Source organism: Balearica regulorum, chromosome 2, assembly GCF_011004875.1.
Source record: "Balearica regulorum gibbericeps isolate bBalReg1 chromosome 2, bBalReg1.pri, whole genome shotgun sequence".
In the NCBI taxonomy this organism is placed as follows: Eukaryota; Metazoa; Chordata; class Aves; order Gruiformes; family Gruidae; genus Balearica; species Balearica regulorum.
Window position 1 is genome coordinate 33577009 of NC_046185.1, and position 17070 is coordinate 33594078.

The 17070-nt window shown below is 36.9% G+C and overlaps 1 protein-coding gene across 2 annotated transcripts in view; it reads left to right on the forward strand.

Annotated features, from left to right (window-relative positions):
- The window catches only part of PEX2 (peroxisomal biogenesis factor 2), a 347720-nt gene that overhangs the window by 15618 nt on the left and 315032 nt on the right, over nt 1–17070 (forward strand). For both annotated transcript variants that reach the window (XM_075743853.1, XM_075743854.1), the window contains exon 2: nt 4245–7524. In XM_075743853.1, the coding sequence (XP_075599968.1) occupies nt 4264–5178 (915 nt within the window). In that variant the 5' untranslated portion in view covers nt 4245–4263 and the 3' untranslated portion in view covers nt 5179–7524. The remainder of the gene's footprint in view (nt 1–4244; nt 7525–17070) is intronic.

Consider the following 17070-nt stretch of genomic DNA (forward strand, 5'->3'; position numbering starts at 1 on the left):
AAAAAATACAAGTTAAATGTCTTGACATCTACAGGCTGTGTTTATTATCTAGTTTTAAACCGGAATATTTGTCAGTTATTCCAACTTTAGGACCGCTGTTTGTGAAAACAATACAAACTGAAAAATCTAACAAATTTCTGAAAGGATTTTATATAGAGGAAGTAATTTTTAAAGGGAAAACTTTATTTATTATCACTTATTCTCTATTTATTATCACTTGAAAAAATGGACACCATAAAGAATATAATGACAATTCCCTACTATAGCAAAATAGAGGTTAGAATTTAGGCCTCTTCTCTCAAAGAAACAGTTGCTGTTATCCAGATCATTAGGACATTTGCAGACATTTTTCATAGGAAAATACAGATTTCAAACTTTTCTGTTTAATGTTTGTCTGTGGGAAGTATGTATCTACCCCGCAAGTGCAGTAAAACCTCAAATCAGTTTGGAAGTAAGCGTAGTGTATAGCAGAACACTTCAGCCTGTACATAACAGTACACAAACTGAAATGTGCTTACACATTAAAATTAAAGCTATATGGATATAATCTTTAAGTAACTTGCAGGGTCCAGTTAACAGCCATGGCCTATGGCAAACTTTCAGTGTTCTTAGCAACAAAGAATTTCAGAACAATGCCGAGTTTTATAGCTGAAATTGAGAATGTTTACCTAATTGTTCATCAAAAAGAAAGCTTTCCTTACATAGGAATATTATAAGCATAATTTGAAGGATTTTAAAGGACCACATCTTTATTATTAGTTGCTTATGTTTTTGTCTGATATTCTTCCTTTTCCATAGATTTTGTATAAAAGTTACTTCAAAGATGAATCATCTGCTAGTTGGTAATTCAGGAAGAGACATTAAATATGTCACAGTTAAACAGTATCTGTGGTGTTGATTTTAATTTTTTAAAGAAGGACACTTGTTGGATTTTGCAAAATTTTGAAGGTTAGCAAACAGTAGTTGGACTTGTTGATTCAAAAGTGGTTCCCATTTTCTGTATGTTCCAACCCACACTGACAGGTTCACTGAAGTAATTTCCTTCAAAAGTTCTGCAAAGGATCATGGACATGAAAAAATATGTATTGTCACAAATCAGTTAGACTCTACAACAAGGCATGCACAAATTTTTGGGAAGCTCAAGCTCCAAGTTCTGGGGAAGATCTTTATGACATCTAGTCCATCCTTCTGTGAAAATTGGGGATAAATTCAATGCTAGAACAGGTAGCTTAGGGCATCATTTGTCAAGTTTTAAGAATCTCCAGGGATGGAGATTTCACAGTCCCTTTAGACAAGCTGTTCTAATTTCCATATGTCCAACTGGAATTTCTCATGTAGCAACTTAAAATGAGTTGCCTCCATTTCTTTCACTGCATCTCACAGAAAGGTTAGACTTTATCTTCTCTGTAACCTTTAGGTAGTGGAAGATTACTATTAGATCACTTCTTAATTGCCTTATCCTCAAGTTGAACAATTTGAGTTCGTTCAAGTGATCTTCATATATCAGGTGTTGGGGCTCCCTGATGATATTAGTGGCTGAACTCTTTTCAGTTTGTTGACATTTCTTTTGTATTATTGATAGAAAAGAAGCAAAACTGGACATAGTATCCCAGATGTAGGCTCATCAATGCCAAGTAGAGGGGATTAAGCACATCCTTCAGTCTGCTAGCTATGCGCATGCTAATGCACTCCAGTAGGCATTATTGCCACAAGGATGCACTGGTGACTTTGTTCAATTTGCTGCCTACCAGAATCCCCAAGTCCTTTTTCACAAAGCAGCTATGCAGTCAGTCAGCCCCAGCCTATAGCGATCCATGGGTTTTCTTGTGTGTTTCACGATCCATCATAATCCTGTGTATTTGACACGTTTTCCTTGAACTTCAGAAGGTTCCTGATGACCTGTTCCTCACTTGCTGAGGTTTCTTTAGATAATCCAGCTATACTTGGGGGGGGGGTGTGGGGGTGTGGTGTGTGTAGAAATCTGCACAGATTTAGCCTATCTTATTTATGAGAAATCTACAACAGCAATTTCTCATAGTACCTGGGATAATGGAAGACAGCTGGAAAAGATGGTAGAACTGATGTTGAAAAATAGTCTTAGTAGATGGATCAAGGAAGCTGTTTGATAAAATGTCCCTTTTGAATAATACTTTAGGATTTTGAAAGGGGATTTTGTGTATTGGGAGTAGTATAGAACACTAGTAGGAGGGTAACTGAAACGATTAGGACAGAGTGAATGAGTAGAATGGACTGATGTGTTACCAGAAGTGAAGACGACACTAGACTTTTAGTGGTTACAAGTGAATAGCATTAAACCAGGATGGCAGGTTCCAGAGTAGATGGTTATCAGAGGCTGTGGTTCCTTAAATGGTACTGGGATGAGAAGATGAGGGGTAGGAGCGCAGATAATCATCGGAGCTGGAGTTTTTGAAGTGATACAGCAAGATCCAGTAGAGGTTGAATTGATCCTTTGATCACAAAGTGAAGGAGGTAAGTTATTGGGATCATACTGGATACTGCTTTCCAACCACACTTCCTGTGCTTCGATGTTTACTACAGAAAAGACAAAAGTGTGAGTGAGACAGGCTTGGGTATACTGCCTTTTTGTAGCCTTGTATACTGACTTGTCAGGCTGGTGCGGGTTGGTACAACTAACCCAATAGCTGTTTGCCCAGAGGAGGTGGCCATATACTGCCTTCAGCCATATTTTGTTTGCTAATGAGGAAGAAGGAGTTTCAAGAAACTGAGTGGAGCTGTTGTATGCCCTGCCCATGTAGCTAGTCTTAGTTAATTGGAAACTACTGTTGTACAGCATACATTAAGAACAAAGTCATATTTCTGTTAGCTTTGCATGATACTTTCCTTACAGATATGACCAATTATAGGTATAGAAAACAGTAGGAATGCTACAAATAATGTTTTATACTGGGTTTTTAAACTTTTGATCCACTCTGTTTCCGCCAAGGGTTATTGGTTTGGAGGATTATTTTTTTTTAGTATTCTTAGCATCATTAGCAACCATTCCTATATATATCCTGTACCACTTTTTTTTTTAATTCAAAGCAGTCTTGTGTTACAGCAGGATTTCCTCTTATAAATAAGGATTTGAAGTACCACCTTCTGCACTTTTTCCAGAAGGCTGTCGACCCTTGCTTGTCTGTTATGCAAAGAGTCTGGTTTAGAAAGTTAATTATATTGCATACTACCTGAAATACACCACTTCTAAGTCACTTTGTGGTTTTTATGTGGATGAAAGGAACCAAAAATCAGTTACCCCACAATTTTGCATTACTGAGGTGTTATCTATATTTAGCTCTTGAAATTTATTACATTTATTTTCTTAGTCACAGAATTCCATATACAATAACATATAAACCAAACAATTTTTAAAGATATTTGTATTTTTCTTTGTAATGCTTGAACAAGAAGAGTATACATTTGTTGAAGTTGCTAGTATACATTAATCATCTTGCCAGGAAATTTGTTATATGACAAATAGAACAATTGCACATCTGTCAAAAGACTCTAGAAAATACATGCAGGCTTCAGTGATGTACTGTATGATAATTTTTGTCTAAATGCTGAATATTTCTTTAATCTCACATAATGATTCTTCTCTAAACAAATCACTGCCTTTATTTAATAAGTTTTAGCATTCCCACCTTAATTTTTATCCATATCTTTCTGTATATAATCCTTAAATTTATTGGTATTTCTAAGGATTTACTTTCAGCTGCAGCTACTGAAGTATTTGTATGGCAGTATTTTCTATCCACCCCACTGTTCTCTTCTGGACTTTAGTTAGTATGTTCATTTCCCAATTTCTTCATAAAACACCATATAGTTCTACAATTCTTGTTTTTGATCTTCTATTTTAAGGTCCAATTGAATATTAGTTATGCCCAGCATTTTTTTTTATTTATTTATACAGTGAAATATTAAATGTGTGGAGTTTTCTAAAGATCTGGAAGGTCTTAAACACTTCTCTGTAACCAAATACAAATTACATTGTTTGGGAGAAATAGTCCAATATAACTTTTCTTGAGATGAAATTTTACACTGTTAATTTAAAGCTTCCTGAAAGGACTTGCATCATATTAATAGCATATTAATATAACATTCTGAAGAAGCTTTTTTTGTTATTTCTTGTTGACTGCTGGTATATTACAACTTTTTTAACTTTAGTAAGAATAAAATTAGGAAATGCTCCGTTACACTAAAATCTGTTTTGTGTTTATTCCTAGAAAGTATTTTTGTGAAGAAATGGCCTCCAGCATTGGAAATGAAAACAGTGTGAATCCTGTGCTCAGAATAAGTCAACTTGATGCTCTTGAACTAAACAAAGCTCTGGAACAGCTAGTGTGGTCCCAGTTTACCAGCTGTTTTCATGGATTTAAACCAGGGGTGTTGGCTCATTTTGAACCAGAAGTAAAAGCATTTTTATGGCTTATATTATGGAGATTCACTGTCTATTCCAAGAATGCAACTGTGGGACAGGCTATTCTGAATATTCAATACAAGAATAACTTATCTCAGACAGAGAAATACCAACCTCTAAGCAAACACCAGAAGTTATGGTATCTTATTTTCACTGTTGGTGGAAGATGGTTGGAAGAAAGATGTTACGATTTATTTAGCAATCATCAACTGCAATCTTTCTGCAAAATAAAGAGTTATATTAACTTTGGAGCTGGACTTCTTAAATTTTGTGGACTTCTAAATTTTCTGATTTTTCTTCAGAAAGGAACATTTGCAACACTTACAGAACGCATTCTAGGAATTAGGTCAGTCTTTTGTAAGCCACAAAGTGTTCGTCAGGTAGGATTTGAATACATGAACAGGGAGCTCTTATGGCATGGGTTTGCTGAATTTCTGATCTATCTGCTACCACTTATTAACATACAGAAACTAAAACTTAAAATTTCTTCTTGGTGTTTGCCTATTGCAGGTCTTTCCAATAGTGAAAACACATTAACAGCTCACTGCAAGGAATGTTCAATATGCGGGGAATGGCCTACCATGCCTCATACCATAGGCTGTTCGCATATCTTTTGTTACTACTGTATTAAAAGTAACTATTTATTTGATATGTATTTTACGTGTCCTAAATGTGGCTCAGAGGTACGTAGTCTTCAGCCACTGAAATATAAAATTGAAATGACAGAATTGCATACCTGATATGGGGTTGATTTGTTTTTATACTGTACGTGAAATATTATGTTGCAGAGATTAATAGAAAAACTCAGAAATTATTGTAAACAGACAGCTTAAAGATGGTTTTGGAGACTCTGTAATTACTTGTAACATATGACTTTACTGGTCTTAGTTTTTTACTGAGTAACAGTGCCAACTTGCCTCTCTGAAGGAAAAAAAAAGGAGTTCATCGGCTCTTCTACTCTCTGACTACTTGATCCCAGTTTGGTATCCCAATGTTGTCAAGTCATTACTTGTTAGATCCACATTCTTTTACCCTGCCACTTCCTAACTGCACACTATATACTTCCCTCAAAGATAGAGAAGATGCCCAGTAAGCTTTTACTCACTTTGTGGATTCTCTTAAGCTTGTAGAAGCTTTTGCCATTACCAACTTAGCTAGTAGATGGATTTAGTGGGAAAGTCATCCTTGTCATGCCTAAAGAATAATTTTAAATTTTAATATTTTAAGTTTGAATTTCCAGTGTGCTGTTCCCCTGGAAAAAATAAAGGTGTAAAATGAATCATCATTACAGGAGATTATTGGTAGTTTTCATCATATTGAGCCACCATAATAGGACATACTCTCTAGCTCAGAATTGTTCTCTTATCAACAGACCATAAGCTTTAAGTGATCCATCTGGTAGACAGATAGATACTCAGTTAACATGTGCCTGCAGGAGATATAACCACTTCCTGTGCAAATACAGTGCACCTTCTAGACCTTCACGAGATGACCGAGCTCATTTTCTCACTCAGCTATATGTTTCTTCAGTCACTTCAGTGACATATGTATGACCACCTCCCACTTCTTCCCCATAAAGCTGAGGGACGCAGCCCATCATCCATTGGAATGTGGCAGCTGCCAAAGGTAACCCACATTCTTCTGAGTTGGAGACACTGGAGAAAACTGTTTCCTCACAAAATGCTGTCTTCGGGACTTGCCAGTCTTCTCTGATGTGGTCAAGGTGGGTGCCAAACTTCACTACCACGCAGAAAAAAAAAATCAAACACAGCTATGTGCATGTAGACATATAAAAAAAATAGGTAATTCTTCTTTTTTTTTTTTTTTTTGCTATTAGTATTTGCTTTCTCTGGTTTTGCCATGTTTTCATTTTCCCCTGTTTTAACTCTTCATCCATTTATTCTCTGACCTGGTTTTATAAAATATATTATTTTTTTCAAAATTGCAGTCCTTTTTTAACAGGAAGTCTTACCCAGAAGTGTCTCATTAACACAAAAATACATTGCATCCTTTTTTTGGCTCTTAAATTCTCAAAAAGTTAGTTAAATTGAGTAAATCACTTTATGATGGCTGTGTTCTTGATTGGCTATCATCAATAGTCAGTCCCAAAAATAGTATGGCAACAACTGATCCAATATCTTTGATCTACTTTTATGAAATAGTTTATTACATTCTTCAGTGTCTGATTAAAAAAACCCACCAGCCTATTTGTTTGAACTTCTTAAATTCTAGGTTTTGATCTTTAGAGTGACACACAACGCTTTCATCTGATGTGATTAAATATAGTTACCGGGTTCGTAAGTATCTTTGGACATCCCAAAACTTCATTAATTCTGCTACTGTTCTGTGAGTCAACAGAGACTTCAGAGCAACTGCTTCCAGATACTGTGCTGCAATATATTATTTGCCATCAAATGTGTATATCAGCTGCCTGCCAAATTTCTGTTATGCACAGTTGCCATTTGAACCAGCACCTGTCTTTATTAGAAGTATCAAGAACTGGCAAGTCTTGTTGAAGAATATCCCAGAGTCACTTGCTGATCCTGAAGTGATTCTGTATGAATTGTCCCCCCACATCACTTAATAGCTCTTCCTAAAGTAATGTAAACAGCCCTGACTTTGATGTGGTCTCATGTCTCCAGACAGGATCATCAGCTTTTCTGCTACCTCTCTCTTTAGATTAATTAAGATTTGTACACATCCAAAATGCAGTGTTCATAATCATAGCAGACCTTGGTTTCCTGTGGACTCTTCATTCCTTCTGAAATCACAGTGTAGTATTATGTCAAAAGAGCATGGATTTTCTGTATTGGACTCTGTTAGGTGTCATGTTCTTATGTAGGAGTTAACTTATTTCCTATTTAGGAATGTTTCTTTTTCCTGAATATTTAAACAAAGTTATTTTTCTTTCTCATTCCACCTCTCTGTGTCCTGCTGTTGGATTTACCTAAGCTGTATCAATTTCTTGAGGTTTGTTTTGTCTCTTGCAGCTTCATGCAGGTGAAATCTTAATAAAATGTATACTCTGTTTTTCATCCCTCTTACGGTATCAGTACTCAACCTGTTTCCAGAAGTTTTATACCTCTGTTGTACAGCTATTTTCTACTGGCTGTGCTATATTGCACTTGGCTTCCCTGGTCGTCTTCCAGAGTTGCACTTTTGATACTTAACTTATGATAGCTTATTATACCAAAGCATTGACCTACTATTGTGGTATTTCATCGTCAGTGTGTTAGGTTTGTAGCCCATAGCACTGATCAAGTTTGTAAAGTCTATATCTTACGGCATAAATAAACAGTTTGCATTACCCCAAAATCCTGGATCCTAAGGTGTGGCTTTAATTCTGTTATTTTCCATGCAAGTAAGCAGGTACCATGCATCTCACAGAAATAGAAGGTTTGGGAAGAGAGTGGTTCCTTTTGTCAGATATACAATTTTTATTACTTTTTTTTTATTCTACCATGTGGTGAAACCTTTGCTCAGTTGTCATCACAACTCAGATTGATGAGACCAAGGTTTCAACTTGCATATTGAAAAACTACTTGCTACCACATTATCTTTTTAGGACTCCAAAGTCAATACTCAGCAGCTTCCTTATGGCACTGTAAAGTTGAAAATACACCTTTTCTATATTGTAATATTGTTTTGGTGTGTCTTGTGATGTATGAAGTGCAGAAAAATCTTGAAGATATGATGGAAAAAAATTAGATAATTTGTAGGCTAATCAAAGGATAATTAATTTTACATACTAATTGCATTGATAATTTGTCCTCATAAGCATTATATTTTCACTTTAAAAAATCTACTGTAACACATGATTAAGATACATCTGGTGATGCTTCCTGCAGTAGAGGGAATAAAATTTATTTTGGAATGTTAATCTCTTCAGTCATTTTCTCTAAACAAAAGGTTTTTAGTATTCAGCTACCATGAGAATGTACTTCTGAGCAGTCATATGTGTGTCAGTGAAAAAGGTAAATGCCTAGAATTTAAGAAGGCTAAAGGACCAGAACTCTTGTTCAGTCCTGGATAGGAGTTTCAGCCCTGTATTAACAGTTTTATTTGTGCTCTGTTGTGTCTGTGTGCTACAGGAACATTTTCATTGTATCAGAAATAAAAAATAATGAAGCCATAACTGAAACAGACTAATTAATAAACATATTAGAAAACTTTTCATGTCTTCATTTGAGTGAGAATTACCAGTTGTCACACGGTGTGATTTTGGAGGCTGACTACTACATGAAAGTAGTCAGTGCTGATTTCTTGCTTCAGCGACCCACTACCACTCCATCTACTCTATATGCTTTAAGAGAGGTCTCATTTAAGTGATGTTATGGAAGACTTAAAAGCAGGAGTTTAAATATTCTGTAAAAGAAATGACAGGCATAGTATTTGATTTCTGCATGACCTGGATATATTTATTTATTTTTCCTGAAGTGTGAGATGTGATGGACAAGAATGATCTGGACAAAGTAGTGAAGAGATATTAAGATGAAAGAAATATATTTCCTAAATACAATCCAATGAATGTCCTTATTTGAGAATATTACTACAGTTGTTTTCTGGCATGTATCATTCTTATGAAAACCAAGTTGACAAATAAAAGATACTTCTTAACAGGAGGTTCTGAAGTTTGCCTTTTTCCTGAGAGACTTTTTTTTTTTTTTTTTTTTTTTTTTTGAGTTTATTCAATGGTTTGGCTGTGAGGTGATTTCATACTTCAGTATTCATAAGACTAAAATGGAAAGTGAGAAACTAGTTTATAGTTACAGTTAACTTTAAAAGTTTCTTCAATTTTAGGTTCCAAAGCAAATTATCTTTTTAATAATTCTTTTGAGCAGACTAATCATAGCAATACATTCTCAACTGTTACACTGTGCTGCGTGTTTATGAGGAAGCTGTCTTGGCTGGTATTAAGAAGAGAATATTGTGGCATGACTGGACACACAGGATAGCATCATTGTTATTGCCATGACAAATATTAAAGCTGATGGTCATTTATTTATAATAACAAAAATATGGTAGCCAAGGCTACTGCAAGTCACAGTGAATACAACCAAAACCACCAGGGAGCAGTTTCAAAATGATGCTTCCTATCTTTTGGATGTCAACCCTTTGTGCATTCCCAGGAAAAACTACTAGTAGCATTGATCCAGTAGGTTACAACTGCCTGCCTTCACCCTCCCAAGAGGGTTTTCCATGTTGTCGCCATCAAAACAACCACCTAAACTGTTACTGCAGTCTTAATAGTTTCCACCATTCCAGGGGAGCCCATTTCCAAGGCAGGATCTCACGCAAGCCTGACAAGGTGACCAAATAGATGGCATTGAAGCAAAAGGCATCTGTGGAGGGATCCATCTCAGACTGGGACACTGGGACCAGATGACTATGCAGACATACAGACATACTTGTAGGGCCTCTCCTAAGGCCAAGCAGTGATCTTTTCTATTCTCTGGAGCTTGCCTGGGGTTTTGTACTTTTGCTCAAACTGTCCATTCACTGCGCACAACATGTAGACCCATGTAAGAGAGGAGGTGCAGGTGAACTTGTGCAACAGCAGGTATGGGTAGTTCTAGATCTTGCAGGCACTTTTTAATAAATACAAACCCCCTATTTGCGTACCTCTCTGACCCCGAGTCTAAGAGAACAGACTGGTGCAGAGTACGGTAAAGTTGGCCAGTGTGCTACCCTTCATGTCAAAGGAATCGGTCTGCTTTCAGGGAGATACTTCAGAGAACAACATGTTGTCAGCCTGGTAACTGCTCTGCATTATGCTACATTGGAAGAGCTGTAATGGAGAACTAATCATAGCATGTTGGAGTAGCCCAGGAGAGGGGAAGAGACTGACTCTTCTCTCTTCTGCCATTTTCCGTATTCATTACAACCTTCTGTCTAACCTCTGACTGCAGAACTGCCAGGTTTGATTAAACTGACCAAAGTGTCGTGTCGTGTCCCCTAGCTTTTAGATACTTGTCAATAGCTGGCGTGCCATCTTGTTTACAGATCTTACCTTACTAGTTTATCAGGACATGGTGTGCCAAGGAAGGAGCCTGACCTAGCATCTCTAAATTATTTGTACATTTAGGAAGGATACCTCTGGTGCCATAACTCTGTCAAGGATGTTCCTCAGAGATACGTTGTCTTACTGGAAAAAAAAGTCATGGCTTATAGGTTCATATATATTTATAAATATATAAATATACCTGATTCCCTAACATGATTGCTAGCCTGCCCTCTGTACTTTTCATCTTGGTTGGAACCTGAAGACAGGGTGCAGAAAAGATCAGGTTTCTCTGCCAAGAGGCAGGGCAACCTCTGGGGCCTGGCAAGTAGGAGAGTGCCTGTTCCAACAAGCAACAACAATACATAGTGTTTGTGGCAGGATTGACTCTTACATTGGAATCTGTTAGCACTAAAGACTTGCAAAGAGTTTTGAAACTTGCTCTGCCCTAAATCAGGTCTATGTCTGTTATGTGATTACTCGAAGGAATCCCCTCCTATTGTACTGTCTTGATGTAAGCTCTTTAGTCATGGCTGTGCGTGGTGCAGTAAGATACAACAATGGGCTTGGTATTCTGGATGTTGATACCCAGTTTGTTGCTGGTGATCTCCATCTTACTTTCAGATGCATTAAACCACAACAGGAACTGAACACGTGACTGAACATACTATGTGAAACCAAATTATCTGGGTAGAGATGCATGACTCATGACAAGGCATAAGAAGGAGTGTTGACGATGCAGACCCAGAAGCTAAGTAAGCTTTTCGGAAAATACTTTTGCATTGATGAAAGGAAGGTTTCAGTCTGTTTGTACTTAAGTAGGTAAGTTTCTCATGTGAGTGACTACCATAGCCAGTTATAATATCCACAAAACAGTCTCTGTAATTAGCAAAAGCCTATATGATGTGAGCGCAATATTTATTGATAGTTTCTAACTCCAGCCTCCTTTGATGTAGACTCCTACCAAAGATTATGAATCCCATGGACTGCCCCACGTAATAAAGTCATATGGTTCAAAGCACAGTTCAAAGATAGGTTCAGAGAGCAAATAACTACCATTGCTTCAGGATAGTTCTCACAATGGGCTCTAACATCGCTATGACTACTGCGCTATCAGGAATAACAACCCATCCCTGCTTTGGTCCGTATTAACCCAAAGGATCAGAATAGGGCCAGGCTAGAGGCAGTGAGTGGTGTTGGACAGAAAAATCAGAGCTCTAGAGGACTGTGGCTTCAGGGTAAGCAGCATGAGGATTTTGAAGAGGGGCTTTCCCATGCAAAAGCTTTGCACTCACCGCTTTCATCCCATATATGGAGGACAAAATAGTCCCATGTGGTGAATGGTATTTCTTCTCCAAAAGCAATGCTTAAATGACCAGAGCATGCTGCAAATGCAAGCAGGAGACGGGCAATTAGCCAAGTGGCACAGCTTCTGTTACATGCATTGTGGAAACTAGGATAACAGTTAAGTCATGCTTGGCCAGCTGTCTCCAGGTTTAACCAAACCTTGCCATTGCAGAAGGTATAGATGGACCTGCAGCATGCCTTCTCAGCTACATCCTTTTCACAATCCCTGCAACTGGTAGGAGCAACAGCAGACACCGTGTAACAATTTCAAAGGTGGTAGATGTATGGCAAGGCACAAAGCAATGCAGGTTGCTCATTGCACCATTGCTTAGGGCCACCTCATCTTCATAAAAATATACTTATAAATTGATCCAATTTCCAATCCCCTGCAGCTATTCCTGGAAATATTTGGCAGGATCCAAAAAGAAATCACGTTCAAACAGGGACATCTTTTACTGAAATATCTCAAGATACTAAAAGAAATGAAAAGATCGTAGCAAACAAACTCAACTCTTGTTCCCACACACACAATGTAAGAATAAACCAATTATTTCAGTTAAATTCTCAAAACTAGTTCCACTAATTAATTTGCAGACATACAACTGTCTCAAGACATAATTTGATTGTGAAAAGTTATTTTTCACATTCAGATGGTCAGTTCTTACCCCTGAGCTACCAGTTTAATGCTTGATTTTAACTCAGTCAAGAGATTGTTATGAAGGGGCATGCAAGGAAGAGCAGGTGCTTGGCTGTCCATGATTACAGAGGGACATTGCTTGCTTTTCGAGGAATTGCTCATAAGCATGATATTCTTCTATACTATGTTTCAGATCTACTTTCTGAAGCAGAATGCATGGTTTTTTGATAAAAGAATTCATTTTACTGTAAGATATGTTAACAAAGGTAATAGTGTTAATATTGTCCCTGATAGTTTTTTTTCTCTTGTAAGACTTTAGAGGATGGATGGAAATTTTAATTCTATTATAGAAGTAAAAGCCCTTTTTTGGCATTTTGTAAGTAGATGGTATTCTGCTAGTGACTGTCTTTTCAGTAATGCATTGGTCTAAATTCTGAATTCTATTATTTTACATCTAGAGCAACTGAAAGTATATTTTTTATAAACAGCAAACTTCACCTCATAAAAATTCATTACATAAGGGCATAAACAAGTACTTTTCCTTCCAGTCATTGGCAGTAAGTGATTCATCAGTTTTCCACTGAAAACCAATTTCGTTGCAGATGTTCTGTAATTTCCAGACTCCCTGAATTGTAGAATCATATCATCCAATCCCAGTGCAAGGAATGTAGGATTTTTTTTTTTTAAAAAGGGGGGTAAAAAGGCTGTGCTTAGTCTTTTTAATAGGATTGAATATCATTTGCTGTCTCATCAGTTTTGTGAAATAACCATAAAGTAATCAGCTTGCCATTCTTTCCTTTCCTGTACAGGCTATCAACTTACCCACAATGCTGATTCCATAGCAAGTGCATAAGTGAATAACTTGCAGGAGAGAAAAATCTTCCTTTGAGGTTAAACAAAATGTAACTGGTTTACATAGTTGTCTCTCTTTCCTTCATTCTTCCTTTTCTCCTTTCTCTTCTCTTCTCTTCTCTTCTCTTCTCTTCTCTTCTCTTCTCTTCTCTTCTCTTCTCTTCTCTTCTCTTCTCCTCTCCTCTCCTCTCCTCTCCTCTCCTCTCCTCTCCTCTCCTCTCCTCTCTCTCCATTCTCCCTCCCTTCTTCATTCCTTCCTTCTCTGCTTCCCTTCTTAATACTTCAAAATTTAGAAATTTCCCATAGTTATCAGCCACTAATTTTCATTATCTAAAACAGGCTTCCTTTTTTTTTCTTTTTTTTTAATTTTTAAATTAGAGTTTACTGTTATAAGAACCAATAATTAACTATTAATTCAATTTTGGTTTATCCCAATGAGCCAGAAAAAAGTATGGGCCTAAAAGCTACTTTTTGCAAGTGTATGCAATTTTGCTTAATTCTATTCTGTATAGCCTATAGAATCCACTCGACTGTATTTCCATTGCATTAAGTTATGTAGATACCAAATTCTGATAGCTGAAGGAGGGAAAGGAGACAAAGGAAAGAATATATTCAGGTGAAAATGAAAAGGGATGGAGAAAGTTTGAAGCAGAGAAACCAAAACAGTAGATGGCAAGCACAAAGAACCAGAAAGAAGAATTCTTTTCCAGTAGGGACAATGAATTTCACTGATAACTCCCAGACGGGGTTGAATTTAGCCCTTAGAGAAGCAGCTTATGGTAGCAAAACGCACAGATTAAGTCAGCAAGTAAATGTTGGCTTATACTGCTTTAAGTCTTGCTGTAAGTCTTCTATTTCACATTTTGTTTTCTCCATCACTACTATTCTTAATGTAGCATGATGAGAGAACATTTCTTCAAATGTCTGTGAATCACGGAACTAATAGCAGAGCAAGATCCAATCTTCTATCTGTATCCACAAAAATAGTATCTAATTTGATGCTGAAAAAAATGGTGAAAAACCTAAAGTAGAACCCTTTGTTCAAAGACTGAGAACACAGTAAAATCTGGATCCAACTGAGGGGTTTTTTGACCTGATTATATTCAAGATTTCACCAGATTTAACAGCCACACTATGTCTATACTAGAAAACCAAACCAGTCAGGACCTGGGGTTTTTTGTTACTATGGCCAGGCTACATGGCACAGTCCCCATCTGTGTTAGTAAACTCACTGTCCCTCAGAAGAAGGCTTTGAATGCTTGGGTTCAGCTGAGTATATTTACATGTATAACTAGAAACAACTACAGAGAGTTAACTTCTATGTAATTTCAAGTATATTTCACATGATAAGCATTTCCCATGTATTGCAACTATGTTCACAGATTGTACAGTGATATCAGGAATGGATAAAAACAGACAGAGGATGTGTGCTGCCTTCTTGTACTAACCTCCATGGAAAATGAACACCACTAGAAGTTAGGGAGCCATAAAAGGAGCATCAGCTCCAACTTTGGCATCACTGATTCTGCAGAAGGATCTCTGAGTGCCCCCAGAGTGCTCTCTGCTTCTTTATTGCTTCTCCAGTTCACTTCTTTCCAGGGCAGAATCCCTGTGTTGTTTCCCTCCTGTGACTGCTAGAATAAGCAAAAGACCTCAAACTGCTGTTGCCCATGTTTCCAAGATAAATCCATATGATTTGCTAAGAATGGTACTACAGAAATCATCTCCCCATGCCCATTCATGTTCTTGCTGTGCAAGGACACTGCGGCAAAGCCTAGACTGGGTTTAAGCACAACTGTCTCCTAAGCTCTTTCTTTTCAACCTTATTTCTGGCTCCAAACCACAGAGGACCAGGACATTGACTGTGTATCAACAAAGAAAAGCTGAATTTGGCATACCTCCTAGAGAACAATGCACTCAAGCTACCTGTATTTGGCCTTTGCAGGTTATAAAAACAAAGTCTTGAGCCCATACTAAAGCCCTGAGCAAATCCAGTCTCCTACACCTTCAGAGAGCTACAGAATTTATCCTCTATATCTGTATTTAACTATGTTGTAAACAATAAGGATGATTAACAAATCTAAATTCAAGAACAGGCTCAGATACTTAAATTGATAGCTTTGGTATTCATAGAAAGCATGAACACCGATGTTGTCATTAGTCCTGCTTTCCTTGTGTATCCATGAAGATGGAGCTATGGAGTAAGTGCCAAAGAGATCTGTTCAGTCCTAAATTCAAGTGTGGTGAAGAATGAGAAATTGCACCAATAGTAAGGAAGAATGCATTTCTTCATATATAAGTATATACGTACACAACTATATATATATATACACACTTATATGGTGATTTATTAACTATTATTTTTAGGATCTGCTGTAGTAGCATTATAAACTTTCCTGTTCTTCTGAAAGCAGTGCAGCTGTCCCCCAGGGTGCCAGAGATTGTAAGGTCAGACACCTAAGGAGAAGAGTTTACCCAGTTTTGTAAGAATGAGCTGCGACAAGACATGAAAATATAGTCTGGGAGAAAAAAGCTATAGACATATGGACAGAAATAAAAAGAAGAGGAAGTAATTTCAGAGAAAAGCTTAAGGAGGACTTGAAAAAGGAGAGGGTACTTGGCAACTGGGGACAAGAAAATTTACCTCATGCAGCCTCCTGGAGTTGAGGAGAGCGGCACATAAAATGAAGAAAAGTTGATTCTTACTGGGGTATTGAAAAATCCTGCTGAATTAAGTTTTTCCTTTAAGATGCCTTGCTGGAGCTTTCTGTCTGAAAAAACAATCAGCTTGCTAACTGCAGGCTCCAAGTGAATATGTGGGAAGAGATTTTTCTTTCTGTGATACAGGTTACACTGACATGTAGAATGGAAGCTTAATACTGTACTTTATCATTAGTCCAATGAAATTACAGATATCAACTCCTTTAATAAATTAAAGTTATACCACATGGAGAAAAGGATTAAACCACATACAGAATTAAGGCTATCTTCATTCTTTTCTGGTCTTATACCCATTGAAATGAAAAAGGCTGGTTTGAGAAAGTTGCTAGGAGACCATAATCACAAGTGTCAGAATAATACATTTTTATTTAAAATAGGAAATGTTGATTAATGAACATACTTAACAGATAATGAGTAAAGGTATTGAAAGCATCTATGTTCTATCAAATTTCAGGTGAAACATTTAATTTATGTGTTGAAAAGCCAATGAGAATTGAAAGTCTTCAAGGTAAAGCCAACTAACACATGCAGTTAAAACTGAAGGACACAATGGTTTCATAAGTACTTGATTAGAAGCTCCTAGATGCTGAGAAGCAAGAGAAAATGTTTTCAGTGTGCAAGTCCAATAAGACTAAAAACAAAGAACAACAAAAGGAAATGATTTAGCTATTAGAGTCTCATGTAGGCATGTTGTTGAAACTGAGGTAAGATGAACGAATTGCTTTGGAAGCAACGAATTAATTTAAAGGTGAGATACTGGAGAAGATGCTGTGTAGCACATTAAAATTAGAGATAATTAAGCAATAAATTAAATTGATGGTAAAGAAACTTTAGCCTAAATGAAAAGTTAACTTATTAAACCCAGAACAGAAGGATCCTAAGATGTATTGAACCAAGTCCTCCAACAGGGTCTACTGCGATAGCCCTGTTGATTTAATTTGTGTTACAACAATTTAAACAGGTATTATGTCCTGAAAACAACTAACATGATATTTTGCATGCAAGATTTATGATTCTTGTGTTCTGCGAACCAGGAGTCCAAGAATGTTATGTAGCTAGGAATCTGAAATTACA